The 24,407-nt window shown below is 31.0% G+C and overlaps 1 protein-coding gene across 2 annotated transcripts; it reads right to left on the bottom strand.

Annotated features, from left to right (window-relative positions):
- Window positions 1–15,216: 15,216 nt before the first annotated feature.
- On the bottom strand, window positions 15,217–24,407 carry LOC105135359 (putative lysine-specific demethylase JMJ16). Of its 2 annotated transcripts, none has more exons than XM_011040211.1 (12): window positions 23,855–24,407; window positions 22,927–23,237; window positions 22,712–22,786; window positions 22,285–22,362; window positions 21,615–22,142; window positions 21,234–21,458; window positions 20,727–20,888; window positions 19,724–20,092; window positions 17,712–19,128; window positions 17,502–17,605; window positions 16,580–16,777; window positions 15,217–15,921 (listed from the first exon to the last, which is right to left on the bottom strand). In XM_011040211.1, the coding sequence occupies exons 2-12, from the start codon at window positions 23,230–23,232 to the stop codon at window positions 15,589–15,591; spliced, it is 3,795 nt and encodes a 1,264-aa protein (XP_011038513.1). In that variant the 5' UTR covers window positions 23,233–23,237; window positions 23,855–24,407; the 3' UTR covers window positions 15,217–15,588. The 2 variants fall into 2 exon arrangements, with proteins under 2 accessions (XP_011038513.1, XP_011038514.1); XM_011040212.1 differs by having other exon boundaries at window positions 22,712–22,783; window positions 23,855–24,406.

Here is a 24,407-nt window from a genome sequence, read left to right as displayed (position 1 = left end):
TTAGTTTAATAGAAATTGTTAATGCAGGACAGAACATATTTTAGAGAGGTGTATGAGTTCACGAGCATGTATTGCGAACAGTAAAATGATCAACTAGCTAGATAAAATGGTATGTATCCATTTAAAGAAAATCTAAACGGATCTATATTTAAGCAAAAAGACAAAACCTTAGATTCATCTTTTGTAATGCTGGTGCCAGCTAAAAGCACACATGCTGCAATAATCTACTAAGTAATTCAATACATAAGCCCACATGAAGAAATGGTAGAATTTAAATCTTGAGTGGCTATTTCGGAATCCGCCTGGGCCGACATGCTTTGGAACTTGATTAACAATATACGAGTGTTTATACATTAAAAAATTGTCTTCATGGGAGTACTATATTTAGGATCACAGCTTTGCAGGATTGCTCCATCATTAATAAATGCAGGCAGGGGGCAATGTTCTCGTAATTTAAAGGGGAGTTGTTTGTATTCTTGTGTAGAAACCACTGATCATTCTACTGTTTTGCGGCCGGCGTCTCTAGATCATGTTTCTTCTCGAGTAGTTAAATATTTTGTTTAGTAGCATGCATTAATCACTACTTCCATAAACTATATGATAATGTCAAAGTTTATGTATAATCATATATCATCGAGTTAGGTAAGCTTTTTTTTTTTTTTCCTTTTTTGAGAAATGTTAGGTAAGATTATATGCTATCAATTCTAGCTAGCTAGGGTGCCATGGAACTTGATTGATTTGTTTGCATGATCATGTAGCTCACTATCCATCACATTGTTAGGGATTCAATACATGAGCATTTCCCTCGAGTGATCCACCACTCGTATGATCTTAAGCAATTTCTTTGGTTGGATTGCTTCCCCCTCGTTTTTTAATCTCTCTACCTCTATCTGTCTGGGGGTGGAAAAGGGCTTCTAAATTGAATACATGGCTGATATTTTTAAGTACAATATCATTGATCTTGCTTCAGTTTAACTAGTCCATAAATATACTGTAATTAGGACTTCAGGGCAGATTAAAGAAAGAGATAGGGAATAAGTTTGTAGCTCGGAATTGTATTCTTGTATGAGCTACAAGGATGAGATCTCTTTCCTTTATCATCAATTCATAAATAAATAAAAAGATTAGAGATATATTAGTCTTTTTTCATGCTTGCACATTTGATGTGTTCTTATGTAAATAAGGTTTTAGCAGTTCTCTCTATTTTTATTTTTATTTTCCCGTATCTGTTTCACTGTAAATTTTATATCTTTTTCGATAAGCGGACTCCTTCAATGTGTAATGAGCTGTGAAATTTGCTTTGAACATGTAGATAGATTTTGTTCCTTGATGGAAAAAAAATTGAAGATTTCCTTGAATCTTTTTATTTAAATTATTTTTGGATCCTAAAATCCTTATTTTAAATGCATGATTTATGTCTATGCATGGCTCTATTAAAAGATCTATGGAGCTTAGTTTTTTTTTTTTTTTTTTTTTTTTTTTTTTTTTTTTAGAAGTATAATATTGCATTAGAAGACGCCAAGGTCTGGCAAGGAAGACATAGAAAATCTGCTTACAGCTCAAGTTTAGCAGACCATGAAATGAAATAATCAATAAATTAAGAAACCAAAAATAACAAATAACAGCTCAACTTGATGCCAAAAATAACAAAATAGCAGTTAAAAGATGTAGATTTGATGCCACACCAGGATGAATTACCGAGTAGACTTCCACCTTGATCCAGGTTTAAATTAAATCAAATTCTTTCCATCTCTCTTTTTAACCGAAAACATAATATAAACCAATATTTACACCAATCAAAAAACTTTTTGTGAAAGTTAACTTTCAAACCTGAGCATAATTAGAACCAGTTAAGGATTATCTTAACATTCTCCAGAGCTCCAACATTATTTGGATAAAAAATCATTGTATCATTCATGTATAAAAATAGTATTGATTGGTGAGAAGAAATCTGAACTCCGCATGGAAACCACTCCTCTATGGTCGTTTAAATGACACTGTTAAACCTTTCATGGCAATATTAAATAGAAATGGAGATAAAAGATCCCCCTAATATGTGTTTCTTAATCCATGAAATCCATCTGCCTCCAAAACCCATAGCTTCACATATAAAATTCCAAGAAGCAGAGTCAAAATCTTTTTTAAAATCAACTTTAAAAAGAAAGTTTTAATTAAACATGTCTCAACCTATCAACAATTTTAGCTAACATATAACTATTGAGAATTTGTCTCTCTAAAATAAAAATAGATTGAGAATCATTAATCACCTCATCAATAACATGCATAATTCTCAATGCCAAGATCTTGGCAATCATTACTAGAAAATCAGCGAAAACTAATGGAATTATCCATAGAATTTTTTGTATAATTTTGTCTCTAATTTTATCAGTATCTACCAACAGACCTTTGTTGTTAGTAATAATTATCAACGGCGTAGAATCTGTTGACAATATGGTCGGTATGTACCGACAGAATAATTCCATCGGTATATACCAACTGTATTGGTGATAAAATAGATAGATTTTTGAAAAGTTGCAACGATGTGATGATGTGGATTTTTTTTCAAACAATTTTACCGAGAATTCAAACCAAGATCTCTATATAGTAATGTGACACATTCACTGGCGAACTTACCAACGGGTATATCGACGGAACATGTTTGTCGATGATTCCATCAGTAAAAGCCTATGTTAACAACAAATCAAGTTCCTTTCATAGCTCAGGTGTCGGTTATACCATACATTATGGGCTATGAAAGTGCCAAGCATTTGTTGTACCAAGTGTTATATAACATAAATCAAGATTAGTCATTTAACAAGCAAAGTATTAAAGAGTGAACAAGATAGCAAATATAAAACATGTTAGTATCAAACATTAAAGTCCATATTAAGTTTACATTATACTTATTCTTACACCATTAGTGTAACCTTTTCACCTTGACATAATTAACTTAGCTAGACATAATGAAAGAAAGCAAAATAGATAAACAAAATAAGAACATAAAAGTTAACTAAGTAAAGGAAAGGAAATGAAAGGCATAAACTTAATATTAATGAAAACAAAGCATAAAAAATACAAAGAGAGAAAGGAAGAGCATGATCTTGATCTGGAAATCAAGATGCCTAAATGCATGGCAAATGCCTCCTTTTATAGGCCAAAAATGGGAACTATTGATTTGATGACTAATTGATAAGTGGGTGACCAACTTTTGACTTGGTGACAATCCTTATCTTCTCTTGTCTGCCCAAAACGTCATTGATAACGTCAAAACTGGAGCCAGTTGCAAACATGAAAGTTGTAGGCAATTGTCTCAGCTTTCTTGTGTAAAACATTCAGCTCATTTGGACTTCTAGAACTCCAGATATGGCCAAAATACCGAACAGTGCTCGGGCTGGAAGACAGATTCGGGCTTCTTTGTTGTTGCTACAATTTGGACTTGATAATGGCCTTTTTAGATCTTGGGCTCCATATGAAAGTTGTAGGCCTATGTCTTACCTTTCCATCCATATAAATTGGACCTAAATCTGAGATATATAGCTCTAGATATGACCCAATTACCGAACAGTGTTCCGGTTTGGATTGCACCGACATCTCTTTTCTAAGTTTGGCCATCTCTTTATCCTTTCAATTTCAGTTCTTAAATTCATCAATCAATCCTTTCATTTATGTGATAGGCTTGCATTTAAAATGAACATTTACCATAAATTAAAGGTATTAAGTATTATTAGATATATTATTATAAAACATGCTTTGGTTAAGGAGTTATTGATACTTCAAGTGCAAAATGATGATATAAAACCTTGATAAAAATGCACTTTTAAGTACTAATCAATGTACTCACTTTACCGACTCTATCTTCCTCTATTTCTCATTCTTCTTCCCTATCCCAACTCTCCCTTCCCAAACTGTAACTAACCACCCATCTCAACTTTACTCCTCTTCTCAACACAAGCATTCAAGTTTCTTATACTTTTATACGTGGTCATAACATTCATTCTCTAATAAATTTCTTGTGAATTTTATTATTTTTTGTAAGTAAATCTATCCATTTTAGTTTTAACATTTAAATATTATTTTTTTTAGTATATGTATTTTGTTAATGTATGTACTTGTTTTATTATTATTTGTCAAAGAAACTTGTAGTATGAATGTATAATTTTATAGTTGTTATAGTTTATTTTAAATTTTGTCAAATTGTATTTGTTTATAAATTATTTTATCAAAGAAACTTGTAATATGAATGTATAATTTTATAGTTGTTATAGTTTATTTTAAATTTTGTCAAATTGTATTTGTTTATAAATTATTTTATCAAAGAAACTTGTAATATGAATGTATAATTTTATAGTTGTTATAGTTTATTTTAGATTTTGTCAAATTGTGTTTGTTTGTAAATTATTGAAACTTTGTTTGAATTATATTGAAATAGATGTGTTATGATGAAATAGATAATAGCTTATTTAGCGGGTCCATTTTAATTTTTATCAATTCTATTGCAGAGTTATTATTTTTGTAAATTTATATATGTATAAATTTGTATGGACGTTGATAATTGATAATGAATATTTAACATAAGTGTTTTTTTAGTTTGTTGGATAATGTTGGAGCACACTAATTTTTTTGCAAATTTATTTACGTAAATAGTTAATTAATACATGTTTTCATCATAATTTTATAGAGATTCGATAAAAGTCATGAATGATCATTCATAGATGTATCGGGACTCACTACAAGGATTGCGGAGGATGGATTATTGTAACGGGGTTCAGGGTTTTATTAATTTTACAACATCGATTATGAGGAATTTTATTGATGATAGTATTAGGTGTTCATGCAGTAATATAAAAATAAAAAGTTTCTGTATCAATATATTGTAACGATGCATCTTATAACCAAAGGGTTCATGGAGGATTATATATATTGGTTTGCATACAGAGAACTATTTATTCCTAATGAGAGCATGGTAAAAAGGGTGGTTGGGTTAGCTTCTAGTGCCAGCGATGTATATAAAGCTGTAAATGACATCATTAATCCTTACAAGAATATTGTTATGGATGCAATGAGAACGAATGAAGATAATGTCCAATAGTAGAAGAAGAATCTAATGTAGATGCAGCAAGGTTTTTTGATATATTGAGAGATTTGGATAAACCATTATGGGATGGCTGCATAAACTAAGGTAAATTATCATCCATAGCAGAGGTGTTTACTATCAAGTTAGATCACAGGTTAAGTGAGGTCGGTTATAACAGAATTATTAAATAGGTGAAAAACATTTTACCTGAAAGGAACAGAATAAAAGAGAACTTATATGTGTCAATTTGTGATGCTGCATCTTTTATAGCAGTTTCACAACGTAGAGGCAATGTGGCTTCACAGACGATTAACCAAGTGTAACTTAATTGTAAATAAGTTTTAGAAATTAAAGACTAGGGTATAATATAATTATAGACCTAGAAAAATCAAGTGAAGACTTGATTGCATACATTTCTAATAAATGTCTTGAAATAAAATATGTGATTTTTTAAGAGGTAAATTGATATTTTATCACTAATAGATATATTAGGTTTTCTCTATAAATAAAATATTATGTCTTGTACTTTTGTGTAGAAGATATAAGAGTTCAAATCACAAAATACGACTAGATTAATGGTTCACGCTATGCTAGAAGTTGTATCAATTTTTTTCAATGTAAAGAAAAAATCTAAATATTGTTAATTGATTAGTACTTAAAAATATATTTTTATCAAGGTTTTATATCATTATTTTGCCTTTGAAATATCTATAACTCAACTAGAGCATGTTTTATAATAACAAGTTTGATGATATAAAATATCTTTAATTTATGATAAATATTCATTTTAAATTCAGGCTTATCACAAAAATTAAAAGATTGATTGATGAGTTTAACTACTAAAATTGAGAAGACAAAGAGAGGGCTGAACTTTAAAAAAAGATGCTGGTTGAATTGAAATTTGAACACCATTTGATTATTGGATCATAATTAGAGCTATAAAACTTAGATTTCGATCTAGTTTATATGAATAGAAAGTTAAGATATAGGTGTAAAACTTTTATAAGACTCCAAAATTCAAAATGATCATTTTTAAGTTCAAATTGTAGCAACAATAGAGAAATTAAAATTTATCCTACTACCCAGACACTCAGTGTTCAACCTATATCTCAAGTTTTAAAAGTTCAAATGACCTCATTCTTGTTTTGTTAGAAAGCTGACATAATTTTTCAGAACTTTCATGTAGACTATCTGTTTAAATTCTGATGTTAGCAATGACGTTTTTGTCAGACAAGAAAATAAAAATTGTTACCAAGTCAAGAGGTGGTCACCCACTGGACAATAAGTCATCTAATCAATATGTTTGAATTTTAGCCTATAAAAGGAGACATTTGCCATGAATTTAAGCATCTTGGTTTTAATATCAAGATCATGTTCTTTCTCTTTTTCCTTATATTTTTGTAATACTTAAGTTTTGCTTTCATTAATCTCTTGTTTATTCATTTACTATACTTATATAATCATGTTCTTTTCTTGTTTGTTTATGTTTCTCTTATTCTTTATGTTTAACTAAGTTTATTTTGTCAAGGTGAAAAGGTTTCACTAATGGTGTTAAGATAAAAATAATATAAATCTAATATACATTTTAATGATTATATCTTAAACAACATGCTATTAACACGTCTTATTATTTTTATCTTATTAATTATTAATACCTTGTTTCTTAAATGGTTAATCTAAATTTATGTTGTATAACACTTGGTACAACAAATGCTTAGCACCTTCATAGCCAATTGTATAGTATAACCTACATTTGTGCTATAAAAGGAACTTAATTTGTTATTAATATAAGTTAGCATCATGAATACCTGACAATATTTAAGTTTGGTATTACTTAAATAAGATAATTAATATGATTATGTTAATAATTTATAATGAGCTATTAATGACAAATCATCCAATTGAAACCTTCTTTGTGTGTGGTTTCTAGTTGAGTAATAAAAAAAATTTATATTATACTTATTTGAAATATCATTAGTAGATCCTTTAATCTTAACAACTATTTTTATCATTGTTTAATCTTCACATTAATCTTATATCTCAAAGTCTTTTTTAACTCATCATTATCATCATTAATTTATATAGTTAGCCTCCATGTAGTTCGACCCCGGTCTTGCCAAGTTATTTATTATTTCAACACTTCTACACTTGAAAGAAGACATCAATATTTTGATCATGTCATTAATATATTTTCTAACATATGAAATTAATATATGATGCATATTGGATAACGTCTTTTTAAAATATTAAAACGGTCACATATTGAATGTTATTTTTTTAAAAAATATTGAGATAACAATATATTGGATTTACTCAATTTAACCTATCAAATATGTTACCTTGGTTATAAGACTTTAGTAATCCTATAGAAAAAAATTAAAAATATTATAAAGATAAATTCTTAATTAATAAAATAATGAAGGATGAAGTTAAAAAAATAAAATTATAAAAAAAACAAAAAAAAAACTATGTATGTCAACTTAGGTTAACATGTCAAATCTGTAATTCAGGTTATGAAATTGAGATAACCTTATAATAAAATTAAAAAATGTTATGAAATTCAATTTTCATCTAATTCAATGTTGAATGATGAAATAAAAAAATAATTATAAAAAAAATAAAATAATAACTCAAGTCAACCTCAACTAACCTATTAAACTTATGATTTAGGTTATAAGATTAATATCACTTCATGAAATTAAGATAAGTTTATAAAAAACAAATTGAAAAACATTATGAAACTTAATTCTCAAACAACCTAATATTGAACGTTAAAATTAAAAAAAAATTGTTGGATGGTGAAATTGAAAAAATATATATTCAATTAAAAAATAACAAAAAAATAGGTCAACCTAGGTTAATCTTACAAACCTGTGATCAAGATCATAAAATTATAATAACCTTATAGAAAGAAGATTGAAAAAAACTTATGATGCCCAATTAAAAATATTTAATTAAAAAAACCCTTAAAAACTAAACAAAGTCAGGCTGACTAAACCTATTAAACTCATGATCCGGATCATGAAATAAAGATAATACCATAAAATTCAAATAAAAAAATTACATAACCCAATTTTCAATCAACTTAATATTGAAAGATAAAATTAAAAAAAATCAATAAGAAAACAATGACCTAAAAATTGACATGAGTTAATCCAGATTAACTTATAAAATTAAAAAAAAAATCAATAAGAAAAAAATGACCTAAAAATTGACACAAGTTAATCCAGATTAACTTGTTAAACCAATAATCTAGGTTATGAGATTGAAATAAATTTATAGAAAGAAAATAAAAAAATTATGAAGATGCACTTCCAACTAATCTAATTTTAAAGACTGAAATTAAAGAAAAAAGTAAAATTCATTAAACAAACATATAATCTAATAAAAAAATAAAAAAAATAATGAAGTACAATTCACTAAATAACCTAATATTAAAGAATAAAATTAAAAAAAAACTAAATAAAAAAAAGATTGAATTATTAAAGACTGAGATTGAAAAAATATATATAATTATCATTATTCCACTAAATAATACTTTGTTAGTAAAGTAGACCTAAGGGCAATTGAAAAAAAAAACTAGAACTTAAAGTATAACAATTCTTTTTTTTAAAGGATCGAAGATATTTTTGATATGTTGATTCATGTGTATTATTGTTAAAGATTAAATAATTAAATAACATATGATTTGTAATAATTTAACTTTAAAGAGTTGATCAAACCCTAAAAACAATAATTAATCTCCACTTTGTAGAAATCCTAAACAACCTTATATTGTGTAATTAGATGCACGAGGCTTTAAAGATTTTTAAAATATTATTCATGTATTTTAGAAAACTTAACAATTGTAGTAGAGTCATCTATAAAGAAGTATGGTTATTAGTTGTATATTTTGATTATTATTAGTGTTAATCACAAATTATTCATAAATTATTTTTATGTGCAAAATCATATTTTTCTAAGAATTTTTTTCCTCTCATGAAAAAATAAATAAAGAAAAGAGGTAATGCAGAGTATGTTCACAGAATTTGAATTTCATTCAACAATTGAATTAAAATCTACATTTAATTATATTAGAAAACATATTTGACTTATTCCAATTTTTTTTAAAAACTAAAATATATTGATTTAGTATATAAATATAATATAATAAACATTCCACCAAATTTTAAATTTAAAAAATAGCAGGGCATGTTTTAGTTTTTTATTAGTTTTAATTTAAAAAAATAAAAAAATTGCTAGCTTTTTTATTTATTTATTTTAAAAATAATTTTATATTTAAAAGATTAAAAAAAAAGAGCTATATTTTTTTTAATCTTATACTTTTTAGCTAGATTTCTTTTGTGGATCAAAATCAATTATTAAAAAAAATAAAAATTTTCAGAGGAGATATAACTAAACCGATAAATTAAAAAGAGTTTATTTAGTAGCGTGGTTGTAGTTATTTTTTAAATAATTTTTTATTTTAAAATATAGAGTAAAATAATTTTAAAATATTAAAAATATATTAATTTAAAATAAATAAAAAATAAAATATTTTAAATTATTTAAAAATATCTTCAAAACAAAGAAATAATGTAAGTTGCGTTGAGAGAGCCCGCGTCCACCAAATATATTTTGTCTTTTGTCACTCATACAAAAGCTGTCCTCCCATGCTTGTCCGTACACAAAAATATCCCGTAATCCATGGTTCACTAAACAGCTGACACGTCCACTTCTTCGTGGTCCCCACACACTCGTCCTCCACGTGGACTTGTGTACTTCATGTTTCTAACAAATTACAGTGACCCTTCGCTTCGTATCTCGATCTTCCTCCTTCGCTTTTCTTCCTGACACGTGGATGTGTTCTCGGCCGTTGGATGCAATGGGTTTTTGCTCGCATCGAAGGGTGCCGTTTGTGCTTTCGATGGCCCTTGCCTCCTTGACCAAGAAGATTCAAATCCTGGCACTTGCCCTACTCGCACATCTTCATGAGATATTATTGGATTCTGAATGTTTTGATCTTATTATTTATTGGTTTTAAGTTTCCTTCCAAAATTATGGCTCAAATTTTAAATGGAATTTAAAAAAAAAATAATAACTTTACAGGTGCATATGATAAGTTTAAAAGTTGAATAAAATCTTTTTTTATTTAATAATAAGATGTATTTTTAAAGGAAATTACTTGTCAATTAGGAACCATTCTTTTTTTCCAATATTAAAAAAAAATAATCTCTTGCATCATCTGCTATTTTAAAATAAATTTAATAAAAAAATTTAATTGTTGATTATATTAATATTTGAATTTAGAAAATTAAGAAATGGGTGAAAATTCTTGGCCTAGAGTTAAATAAAATAAAACATAGTAAAAAATATTTTAATAGTAAAAAAAAAACAGTGTATAGTTTATACCCCAGCAACAACAATGGATATTTAAAAATACACTAAAATCAAAAAGGGGTTTTAATGGTGTTTTTATTGTAATTCTAAAGACATTTTATTGTCAATTACAACAATAAAATTATTAATTTTTTCCTCGTTCAAATAACAAATGGCTTTTCTTTAAAGGTTATTAGGTTCCTTTTGTTTTATATAAACAGTTAAAATATTAAATTGTCATTTGATTAAAAATAAAATAAAATTATAAAATATTAAATTTTAATTTGAGTACAAATAAAATAAAATTATATAATATTACATTGTCATTTTATATGACTTTAATCCAGGAGTATTGTTGGTTTTTTCTATTTTAGGTTGAGCTTAGATAACTAGAATGTTCTTTAAATCAAAACAATTAAAGTTTTTAGTCGAGGGATATTTATGTTTTTTTATATTGATTATTTTGTTATTTTTATATTTTATTAAGGATATCATTGTATTTTACTAGAATAAAATAATATTAGATTTCAAAATATTGTTGACGTGTGCATTATACTCACCATAACATGGAAGGTGCCCGCTTATTTTAGGTGGTGTCTGCAACGTCTTTATATGGTTAAATATTGTCATCAATCACGTAGTTAAATGCATTGAAACCTTTTTTTTTTCATTTGATGTGACACGTGTCATTAACTGTGAGTGGTTTGCTGCTAGTGTATATATTGTTTTTTCTTTCTCTCCCCTTTAAAATTATTAATTAGTCTTCTTTGTTTTTTGGTATTTGTGATTTGGTCCCTTTTTTTTATTTCTTATTTTTATCCTTAATTATTTAATAAGAGTTTTATTTCCTTTCAATTTAATCTTTTGATTCCTTAATAAGAGTTTTGTTTCCTTTCAATTTAATCTTTTGATTCTAATTTCTAATAAATTATATTTTTTAATTTGAATTTTTTTTTGAATTTTTTTTTACTTTACCCTTTTATATAAGTTTTAATTTTCAATCTTACCTTCAATCCAAGTTTATTTTGTGATATTTTTTTCAATTTGATCCTTAATTTATTTTTTTGAGTTATATTTCTCTTGAGTTTAACTTTCCAAATAAAAAATTGTGTCTTTTTTCTTTTAATTTTTTTTCATCCTTGTTATTTCTTTTTGATTTAGTACTTCAAATTTAATTTTTCATATATTTTTTTTATTGGGTCCTTATTCTTTGAACTTCTTTTTATCTTAACTCTTTTTGGTTTTTAATCTCACCTTTCAAACCAAATTTATATTGTGTTATGTTTTTTAATTTTAAATCACTAATTGCTCCTATTTTTAAACCAAGTTTGCACTATCTAAGTATTATTTTGTTATCTAATTATTATTTTGTTGCCAAAGAACAAAATACATACTAGTAGAATAGCATAGGCTCATGCCTAGTGTTCACTAAAAAAAAATTTATTATTTTCTATGTGTATAATAGATCGGTTAAAAACAACACCCAATAATGTATTCAAATAAGTTTTGTTTTTGTGAAAACGTTTGTTTCTTTGAATTTAATATGTTTTTGATAATGTATCATGGTTTGAAAATATAAGTTTTAAAAAATATATAAATTATATTGTACTTTAAATAAAATTTTAAACAAGAAATTTTAATAAAACTCATGTAAAACTACCACGTGTTAATTGACCAAACACTTTAAAATTTATGGTTTGTGAGCAAAACGCAGACCACAAGCAAATAAAATCTTAGTGCCTGTTGGATATTATTGTAACTTATTAAAAAAAGCTATAAATTCTAACATTTTCTTAACTAAGACACAAGATAGGTTTTCAATAAGATAAATGCAAAGGCATACAATTATGTTATTAACCTAACATAATTAAATATGTTATTAGAGCAAAACACATCCCTACAGCTAACGTTCTAGGCGCCATGGCACCACAGCTCTTGGAATAATATATATAAACGGTTTCTACTTGACACTTAATATACTTTTTTTCTTTTTTATAAATAACAAGTCAACAAACCAGTGCACTTTTTCTTAACTGGGCACTTCTCTTTCGATTTTCTAAGCACTGTGTCAGCCCTCCTTCTTCTTCATTGTCCTTCAACTTCTCATCATACCCCGGAGGCCCAAACCCTGTTTTTTCTACATTTTCTTCATCTTCTTCTTCTTCCCTCAACTCCGACAGCCACCTATTCAACCACCGCACCGACAGCAGCCTCCTCGCCGCTCACTCAAACCCGATAACTTTTCTTACCCAATTAATGCATTTAGGGTTTTTGAGATTTATGGGTATAATCTGGGGTTTTTTAATTAGAGTTTAATTGTTTTTTTAATTAGAGTTTAATTGGTTTAATTTATAGATTAATTTAGGGTTTTTGCAATGGAAATAATGTCAAAAAATCCTTGTGATTTGATGTAGCTTTAACAGACAAAAACGAACTACTTAACAAAAAAGAAAACAATAATTTGTATGAAACTTGGTAGGCTTGTTCTAGAAAACATTTCCGTGAAAATGCTAAATATACTTCTTATAAAATTAAAAGGGAAATCTTAAGTATATTTATTAGAACAGTAAGAAGAGTGACTCATGAAGTGATTGATAATTCAAAGTTCTGTATCATTATTGATTAAGCTAGAGATGAAGCAAAAAAAGAAACAAATGGTAATTGTCTTATGATTTGTTGACAAATATAGTTTCACTCAGAGCGTTTTTTCCATGTTGTAAGATAGCACGACAATAACTCTAAAACAAGAGGTGTGCAATGTTCTGTCTCCTTATGATTTTCTTGAATATATTTGAGTTTGAGGTCAATGATATGATTGTGCAAGCAAATATACAAGATAAGTGGAATAGAATTCAAACTTTGTTTCTTAAATATTGTCTTCTGCTTATTATGTACATTGCCTAACTTATAGGTTATAATTAGTTCTTGTTGCTATCTGAAGAAGTAAAACTTGTCCATCATTTTTCTCAAATTTAACTTCTAATATCAAGATCAAGACTTTATCAATGTCATGAGTTTAGTTTTCACCGAAAATTCATTGATTCAAAAGTTACAGGATAATGAATTGGAATATTTACTTTAGATTGTCAAAGAATTTTGTATACAAAATGATATTGATATTCTTGATTTGAAAGGACATTATACAAGAGCTTGTGGCAAGTATTGTCATTAAAGTGAAATTCTTGTAACTTTAGAACATATTTTTGGAGTTGATATATTTTTAGTTGCAATTAATTTTTAATTACAAGAGTTAAATATTAAATTTTATTATTAAATAATTGAGTTTTTTATTTTAAGTTCAACATTATATCCTCAAAATTCTCATAACTCATTCAATATCTATTATGCATGTAATTTCATTGAAAATTTTATTCTAAAGATTTTAATAAATAATAGAAACTTCATTAGAAATTTTAATTGTAATATTATCAGTTTGATATACCAAAACATCCAAAATTTTAAAAATTAATAATTTTTTCTAAGTTGCGTGGAACAATAAAATCTTTTGAAATGTCAAAAGCTTATCATTATATTGATAGATTAATACTTAGTTTATAGTTTTTTTTCTTATTTATTTCTTTTATTTTTATGTTTATATTAAACATTTTTAACTTTTAGTATTTATTGAAGTGTTATAGAATAGTACATATAAAAAAATAAGAATTTTATTTTGTTATAATTATTGAGCTTATTAAAATGAAATTTTATTTTATTTTATTTTTACTGGTATCAATATATCTTGACTCCAAACTACAATTTCTAGTTCCTCCCTGCATAAATATACATTTAGATTTATTATATATGCTCATCTTGAGAATCCCTTGTCAAGATTCAATAGTAGGGTGTAGGCCCTCCGCGATTAAACCATCTTCTGAGCATTTAAGGCTGCATATACTCACGTTGATATTAAAATAATAGTGGTATATATTTAATCAAATTACGAAAAATAAGCCCTCCACTTTGAAATTAGAAATTTACCAATAATTACTTTCCTGTGGTATAATCTTGAGTGGCAGGAGGATGTAGTTTTTGCCAATAGAATTTAAGTAGACTCAAAGTTTTTATTAGTAAATTCATAAAAAATATTTTATTATCATCTTTTTAAAATTTGAATATAGCATAAAAGGTATGTATTTATCAGCCAAACTAAGCATAATTACATCTGGAAAGGTACAGAGTATTTGCCATTCTCCATCTAACATTACGAGCTACAAAACCTTGAAGGGCAAAAGAATCATTTATTTTTAATAATGATTGTGGGATCATTTATTTTTATTATTAATAATGCTATTTCACAGTAAAAAGGGTAAAAATAGAGGATGAGAAAATTACTATGAGTAATTAGATTGTTAAAACTTCCACATCTTTCCATTGGATCATTAATAGTTTTTCTTATATATATTGAAATAACATCTCTCCTTTTGAATTTATATTTAACAGCAATAGAATATCTAAGAGTCTTGCACTGCTACGAGTCCTCTATGATTGGAACCAACCATGTCAGGTCACCCAGTCTTTGCATCGATAACATTTGCCCAGAAAACCATCCATGCTAAATCTTACTTACCAGTACACCGGACGTAAATCCAAGCCGATCATCGAGCCAAAGTACCTAGCCATCGGCACTCTATTTCTCCTAGTATTAGGGCCAACAGGTTTTTAATTCAAAGTTACGTGAGCACCCTTGTAAATATACTTCACCTCTAACATGAAAGCTATGTCAGCCTCAAGAACGAGTCAACACATAAAAAGTACAACCACCATGAATCTGCAAGTGTTCCACCTTTTCAGACAGCAAGAATGATTGATTTATACTTGTCAAAAGCTCCACGAGCAGTACACTAAAAGAATCTGTGTTAGGAACCAAGAAAACGAATTCTAGAGATGGAAAGCTTCCCCCACTTGTGGACGCCATATAACATGGGAGTGTCCACTAGCAAATTCCCAGATTCTCTTCTACAAATAACCCTACAAAGAAGAATTATGCAGGATATATTTCCTTTTTTCTGTTAGTTCATTTCTTTTCCTCTTCCTAAAAGAATGGACGACTTGAATGAAGACGTATGGGAAACATAGGAGCCAAGAACTCGGAATTTACAGTGTCAAAAAATTGCGATGGAATTCAGTCTCAATCCTCATGAGACCAAATTAATGAATCATCTAGGACGATGGCAAATCTCTTCATTAAGAAGCTGTGCTATTAGACCAGGATTAGCTGTTGGCATATTGCCACTTAAAATACCACTCAGTGCGATCAATTCTTCTGGGCTTGCCTTCTTGAATAGACCTCTAAGTATCGTATGAGCTTCAACTGGTAATAACTGGCTCCCGGGGGCTTTACTAATATTCTGGTCCTCATGTGTTCCCTGGGACTGCCCTGCATTGACAATGGATTTAGAATGTTGCGGAATCTGTCCTTGTGGCCGTGAATATGGCCTGGAGTCCCAGTAATCTGTACAAACTCGATTCCTGTCTAATGCTTCTATGGCCTGTTTATAGGAAAAAGGCAGGAAGCTGAATTATATTCAATGTAAAAAGCATTTGGCACAAATAAAGCTGGGAAAAACAAAATCAAAATTCAGAATTGTAAGCAGTGAGGAACCATGTATATTAAAACATGAACAGGGTTTTTTCACCGTTCCAAAGACAAAGCAACTTAGGCCAGGTTCGACACAACATGATTGAATATAATAGGTTTGTCGGTGCCTCTGGAAAGCTTCTCGAACTCTTGCCATGAGGAGACATTTTTTTTGACTTGGATGATATATATATATATATATTAAAAAAAAACCCATGAATTTCAGGTACATCTGTTGTGTGTATTAACGAAGCTTACAAGTTTCTTTCTTTTTCTTTTTTTTTTTGAAAATTAAACACGGAAGCATGTACACGATGTGTACATGTTATAAAGTACCAACCTTACATGGCTTTTATTAGGCAAAAACAGTCCTCTTACCCTTGTGTTTCAAACCTAGTCTATTAAGTAACACCAACATTTTGTCAGATTTTGGCACCAGCCAGCTAAATTTGAAACACAGATAAGAAGACCATTTGCCACAAACACATGGGGCAAAGAGATAGTTTTGCCCTGCTATTATTTAAACAAAAAACCAATAAACTGGGGAAATCAGCACACTGGAAATTTACCTGCACAATTGCTGGTGAAGAAAACCCAAACATTTCAAAGCCATCAAGACTTCCAGGAGGTTGTAAGGGAGGAAGATTCATTCTTCCAGATTTATGCTGCTTTGTGATCTCCTGATTCACTCTCTCTCTCACCATTTCCCAGCATCTGGCTGCTGAAACATGAAAAAATACCTCATTTGGGCAATGCTCCAAGGAAACCTGAAAATACCAGAGCACAACAGATTAGACATGAAATGACTATCTCAATGCAAGGGCCATTGACAGTCTCAATCACAGGTTAGAAGTATTTCAAAACTACTGTATGGGAAGAACTTCGACTGTCTAAATCTAAACCATCCACAAGATTCAAGATTCCATTGCCTTACCCAATCTTTTTATTCAAATATGGGCACCCATCACTCAACTTTCAGCACAGCATGGAGTTATTTATAATTGGACCAATTCCTGGTTGGGTTATTCAATGTACTTCATTAATATCACTTCTACCATCAAACTAGCTACAAAACCAATCATCATAAACAAGGAGAGTTGTATCACAACTCTTTAGGAGGAAAGGTAATTTATGATGCCAGTAACTTGAATTTTTTACGAGACATTACCCCTGCTAATGCTTGCTATACACCAGGGGATTATATGTCAGATTTCAAACACTGTTAAAATTACATAACAATGACCAGTTAAATTTAGTGTACTGGAGAACAAGAGCAGCCATCAGATGCATCTGACAAGTACTAAGCAACAATCTTAAAATTCATTCCAAATTTCTTTTGTTGCTTAGAATTCCAATAAGGATCAAAAGAAAAAAAGGTAATGATGACCTCTCAGGATATTCAAACAAATAAATAAGTAGTATATTTTGCGACAATCAAAATGATGGATGATAAGGACATTAAATCCTGACCAAAGGAAAATTTGATATTACCATAAATAGAGGACCATTTCGCCCTGCATCCAGTATTTCGGAGACATAGTAACACATATTTGCTGGATCTAGAACACTTATGTACCTAACTCGACTTCTAAATCCTGCATCAAATAGAACAAATATGCATAAATACTGGTCTCTTCCTATTCCTTAGAATGACTATTCTTTAAATTTATGATCTTTGTATAAAACACATATGCAAGATACCTTTGGGAAAAATTGCTTGGCTGTTGCACCATGACTTTCCAGAAAGCACAACCCCAAATTCCAGAGGTTCAACATTGCAATTGATCCTTCGCACTACCTTTGCAATGCGGGGACCCTTCTGGCGGTAGTGTCTGTCCAAGTTATTTTGCGAGGAAGATGGGCTACCTGCCATAATTCTTGAGTTGTCCAATGAAGTTGAGGTGGCATTTCCTCCCATCTTGTCCGCATTGTTAAGCTTTCCAAAGCCACATGGCTGTGGATGCTGACTCCCAACATCTGCCATCCCATTATCCTTACTGGTATCTCTATTAGTTGAAGAATTCTGAACATTCCTACCAAATCCTGCAGTGCTAGGACCAGTGTGGCAAGAAACATTCTTTTGATTAAATTCCAAGACCTTTCCACCATCTTGATGATAGCCATCCTTCACTTGCACCACAGGACCAGATGATGAATTGTTTTTTTGTTCATCAGGTAATGAACTGACATTCTTTTCACTCTTAACTGCTCCATCAACCACAGGAACAGTTAAGATTGAATCTTTATTGTCATTACATGAACTATAATGCAAAATTGATAGCTTCCCGGAAACATTTTCTTTTGCCCTTTCTAAAATTGGCTCCTGTTCATCACCTTCATCATCACTAAGAAGAATAACATTGTCATTATCCAAAGTTGAAGGCTTCTTCCCTTCACATTTCTCTGAAGCCAGGCCTGCAGCATAAGATGTGTCTTCTTGAGACAACAGGCAAACTAGTGTTCTTAAATTGGTAGACAAAAGACTAGAACCTTTTTGGTTTAGCTTCAAATTGTCATTGTCCCTCTCAATTACTTGAAAAGAACTATGAGATACAGATGATGCCCTCACATCTTTTGAAGGAGTGCCTTCAGGTGGTTTCTTCTCTTCTTCCAAGGCTATCTGACTACAGATTCCGGATGAATTCATTCTAATATCACTAGAAATTGCTCTCCCTGGTAAATCTCTACAAGGATCTGCTGGTGTGTGTGATCTCACCGGTTCAGTTGCTGCTCTTATTGGAGAATAAGAAAATTTAACATCTTGCGTGTTGTCTTTGGAAATGAAACTCGTCAGGGCGAGTCCAAGATCTAGTCTTGCCCATCGGTATACTGCACTCAATTTTCCTTCCAATGCCTCCAGGAGGATATTTAATTCACTGATATCATAGCGAAACAGGAAAAATTTGGCACCCCAAGCACATGAGCACAACTGCTTTGCATGAGTCAAGCATGCAAACTTATCTGGAGAGCAATGACACCCTGCTGCAGACAGATGCAAATCAAAAAGGCAGATACTGCATTCCCTCTCGCTTGTGGCATCAAAATCACTCTCCATCTTCAAAGTTGGGGAAGAGTTGCAGAGAAATTGTCTCCTCACACGCTCTGTCTCCACACGTTCCTGAACCAAGAACATCCAAAGTCAATAGGGAAAAGGAATAGCACCAAAGTTTTCCAGTGAGAACTTTTATTGCTAACATAATGACACACTTTCAAGTTTCAAACTTAACACCTAGGATCTCTTGAAAAAAAACATATTAACAAGTCAATGACAAGATACCTGCAGCACACACAACACACACAAGACAAAAATAAAAAAAATTTAGTGAAAACTGAAAAGTAAACCAAGTAATAACTTCCCAGTTCATTATAATAATGGAAATCAAAATCAGACTGTCTGTTCTGTGAACAGTACACAGCAACGTTGCATAAAAGTTTTACCAAAAAATAGAGTTGAGATGGCATCTTGTAGCTCAGAACAGGCATCACAATCTACATGTGCCAATACCAATTTAATGACCGCATCCTACAACTCCAATTTTTTTCTAGTGGCATGTTTGAATTACTACCTTGAACCCAGGCAAGCCAGTCTAAATTTCAAACAGCCATCAATTTGACTTGAAACAACTGACATTGTGACAAAATATATTTCAAACTGTAGAATTCCAGTATGAAAATCAGCTGGATAGTCTCAAAGAGACAAACTAAAGTTTTACCTTGAATGCTTTTGCTAATATACCATTTTTTCCACACACGTCTTTCCATCTTAAGTTATCCAAGGTATTCCTCTTAAGTAAATTCAGTTCCCAATGTGCTCTCACTGCTTCCCTTGCTGCCCCAAGCAACAGTTTATCATGGGAAATGGAAGTCCTCCGTCTCTGCTCACAGTACAGCTCTATAGCAGTCTGTCCATGGGGCAACCAGTCAACAGGAGCTACATTCACTGCCTCCGCACAATTGAAACCGCAATTAAACCCTGAATGATATGCTCGAGGAAAGGTTAGCACAAACTCTCCGGAATTCTGAACACACCGATAGACAGGCACTCCTTCAGGTCTTAGTATTTTGGGGGAAAGCTGGGTCACCTGCAAGGGAAAAACAAGTTCAAGGCATGTTTGTCATTATAAAATAGGAGAAAAGCTACCATCTGTTAATAATCAATTCTATCCATGCTATCCTAGGTCATCTAAAAATGAAGCCTCTGTAACTGAAACAACTGAAAGCCAGGAACAAAGTGCCAATGATCGCAGAATTTCAGGAACAAAAACATAAGGCATCTGGCATTCCATGGAATAGAGCACTTTTGCAATTGAAGTTTCCTGCCTGAGTTCCATATCATTTGAGATTTATAAATCTCACCATAAAGAATACTCAGCTGAATTTTTTTTCTTAGTTCATTTCTCCAGAAGACCTCCACTTTTGGGAGCAAATTATTGCAGACTGGTGACAAAGGTTATTACACGTTTAGCAGATAAAAGAAGAGACCAAAAAAGGAATATGCACAGAATCCTTGAAAGATTCAGAGAACTTGGGTTAGCCACTGTAATCCAAGTTTATGAATCCAGGTGAAGGATTCCATAAGACAACAATGTGAACAAAGACCATGATTGGCTTTTTGATTTTTGGTTCCTCGACAAATGGTGTCCAAACAACAGCTAAAAGAGCATAATTTTATGAGAGCATCTAACATGGTAGCACAGTGCAAGAACTTTGACTCACCAGCTTATGAAGCAAGTCGGGTTGTTCTTCAAAAAGATCAGGCAAATGCTTTCTCATGGTCTCTTCCAATTTAATGGCATCCTTCCCTGGCACACCATACCACATCTTTTGTGCACCCCAATGCATGTAATTCAGTGAATATAGGTGATGATCTTCAACATGCTGTTCTCAACCATGTGAAAGAAAAAGACAAGACAAAAATAAGTAATCAGGCTCTAAAACAAATGCATAAACTATGCCAAAGCCTGTTCATAAGACAAATAAGAGCTGTTATTATAAAAATTGCAAAAATGAAAGTTGTAAAGCCTAAAACTGAACTGATTATCCATCTTTGGAGATGGAGACGTCAAGGCTCAGTTATATACAAGCTACCAATAAAAAGTACACTCCATACACACTCATCAAGAAACATAATAGAACAATATATTTGTTTACCTATGATTATTTATTTTGGACTGAAGCTAGGCTTTTTGTAAAATCTATAAAACAGTAGACATAAGGTCTTACCCAACAGAAGGAGGAGAAGCACATCCCTATATACAGCCATGGCACCAAAACACCAGATATATCGCCACTTTCAAAGGAAAGAACAGATCCAGGAAGCCTCGGAAAGTTATTCAAGTTCCAGCCTGATTTTGTATAACGATCATTTGTTGCAGAACTAACTTCATTAGATGTTTTTGGAAACCCACTGCCAAAAACCCCAGTTTCCAGATCAGCCCCATAAAGGACCTGCAAAAGACAAAGCAAATATAAGGAACTGCGACTCACATTGCATGCAAACAAGGGAGACAAATGACACCATACAGAACAACAACACAAATAAGTGAATTAATCAACAAAAGAAGATGAACATTCAAATAGCTCATATCCACTCGCAAAACACACCTCAATTTCTTCAGTTGCTTTCTCTACAATTCGCCAATATTCACCCTCAATATCATCCAATGTTGGTTCACAAGTCTTCTGAAATGTTGTAATATCGCCTCCCTTATTATTAGTATTCTCATTCTTCCTGAAGTACTGGGCCTTGAAATCGTCAGCATATTTCTGAAATGTATCCAAAGTAAACAGCGGACCAGGTTCAAACCCAAATCTCTCAGCTTCACAAACACCAGCATCATTTGACGCTGAGATGCTTCCAATATCTGTACCACAATCTACTGCCATTCTCATGCATCTTCTCCTTTTCTTCCTTGTATGATTAGACATTGTTGACATCTTTCTCATAGAGTCCCGGTTCTGCAGTTTGTCAACCCTCTGGACACGAGTTGCAAACGTAGAGCCCTCCCAAATAGTTTTTTCCTTAAGGGGACAGGGAGGTTTCCAAGAAGGAGGAGGAACAATGCGACAGATTCCATATTGTTCAGCTTTAGGCCGTATGCTAGCAATATATTTCAAAGTATCTTCAAACTCCTGGAAAAGCAATAGCATACACATTCACAGATCCTTATAATTGAACATAAGTAAATCACAGATTTGCACATCACAACCAGAATATGAAGAATGTCTTTTTTGAAATTACAACAAGCAAAATATAACAAGAAATGATGTAGACCTCTTCAGTTGGGTAGAATACAGGAGCATCCTCAATATCAAGCTTACAAGCACTTTCTGGATGCCATCTTGCACTGACCTGTACCAGATATTCAATTACCAACCAAGTAACATTGGTACAGATGATAAAAGACATGGAGTATATCAAAACACAACATCAGATCAGACACAGTTCCGATCCTCTAGGACCCTTGCAACTAGCAACCACAGGAAGCTACATTACAGTAAGAATCCACCCTTTAGTAGTGCAGCCAAATATATAGGGGCAGTGCCAACCATTAGAAATTTATTGTGGATGCCACATAATGATGGTTGTCCAGACAATAAAACAGAAATTGCTACAGGGGAATCAAGCTAATTAAACCAGACTGCATGAAAGGCTAAGCCAAGTAGGCAAGAAAAAAAAAAGGAGAAGAAAATAAAATAACCTTTTGGCAATTACTGCATTGTGGACATCCACGGATCACTCCCTTGGGAAGGTGAGACCTCAAGGAGAGATTCTGCTATAAGGAAATGGGATGTAAGGCATCCAGAGTAGACATAAAGGACTTGCAAGGGAAAATAGAAATTCAAATGCTAGATATGCATGACGTTGCTCATCATTTTCAAAGAGATAATGATGAAAATGATACTAAAAACTAACTTGATTAAGCTTCACAGAATCAGACTCGTCCTCTGAACAGCTATCCAAATGTTCAAACTTTATCCAGGGCCTGCGCCGAAGGGACCTTGTAACTTTTGCTTCATCCTCAAACTCTGTGTCCATCTTGACTGACTGTGATTCAGAAGCGCTTGTAGTGGCTGAACAACTGGTTACATTACTTTCTTGTTTTTCACCATCTTGCACCCTGTTCAAGTTGAAAGCTGCAAATGACTCAAAACCAGGTGGAACTGATGGGATATCATCATTCTCCTCCTTAACATGAACTCTCATGAGTTCAGTTCCCATTACGACTGTAAACAAAAATAATCAACAGATTAATTACAAAGCATGTTACTAACAGCCAACAACTGAAAGTCCAATTCGACAATAGCCTCATTTCATTGCATTAAATTTTCCTGGGCTTCCAGAAAATTACTTTAGCCTGTAACAGATTCATTTATAGTTTCTTATCAGAAAACAAGGCGCAGATTATGTTATCACTCCTTGCCGTTCAAGAACCAACTCACATTCTCAAAGGATCATAACCACTTGACATGAGCAAATTTATATTTATCAAGCATCACATATCCAGACTAATGTATGAACTATCTTAAACACGGAAGCCTCAACTTCCCCTCCTCAATTCCACAATTCTACTTCAAAAAAATTATTAACTTAATTTTATAATTAAAACAAAATGTGTACACAGGATCAAATTTATGGTACTGAAAAAAATCCTAAATCACAATTTTCTATAAGAAAATCTGTAATACTTAATCCATAAAATCATTAATAAAATCAAACTGAATAGCCAAACACAAAAAAATACTAAAAATAAACTCCTGAGATATTCAATTCATAGAAAAATTATAGAATTCAAGCAAGATATTTATAAATAATTAGTAAAAAAAATCAAATTAGAGCTTACATGATCTTGATCCAGAATCTGTAATTCCCAATTCAGTCAAAGCAGCTGGAAACTTCACACACACACAAGTTCTCCGACTACACCCGAATTTCCAAACAAAAAGTCAAAATCATTAAAATAAAACAAAAATTAAATTTGTAACCCTAAATTCAAAAGGAAGAAACAGGAATTCACAATCTGATCTGTTACAGATCTAACCCTAACCCTAGATCCTAAAGCATCAGAGCAAAACACGCGTTTTGTTTTCAACGGGAATTTATTTTTATTTAATGGGCATACAAGAACGAAAATATTACAAACAAGACCCTCACAAACACGCGTTTCCTTCAGGTTTCAGTTTCAGTGATCAATCAAATCAAAAACAAAATCCATTTGTTTTATATTCAACCTTTTTTTAATAAGAAACAAAAAAAATTCAAGCGCTCATTGAATTATCTAGTGCAGACAAGGGTGAATCTGGGAGATAATTTTAGGTTTTTTTTTTTTTACTTGGATAATAAATTTTCTATTAGAGGAAAGAAAATGAAGTGTTGAAGTTTCTAGAAACCTAACA

The sequence above is a fragment of the Populus euphratica genome, unplaced genomic scaffold, assembly GCF_000495115.2.
Source record: "Populus euphratica unplaced genomic scaffold, PopEup_1.0 scaffold64.1, whole genome shotgun sequence".
Taxonomy (NCBI): Eukaryota; Viridiplantae; Streptophyta; class Magnoliopsida; order Malpighiales; family Salicaceae; genus Populus; species Populus euphratica.
Note: the sequence above shows the minus strand (reverse complement) of the source record. Positions and strands in the feature narration are given on the sequence as shown.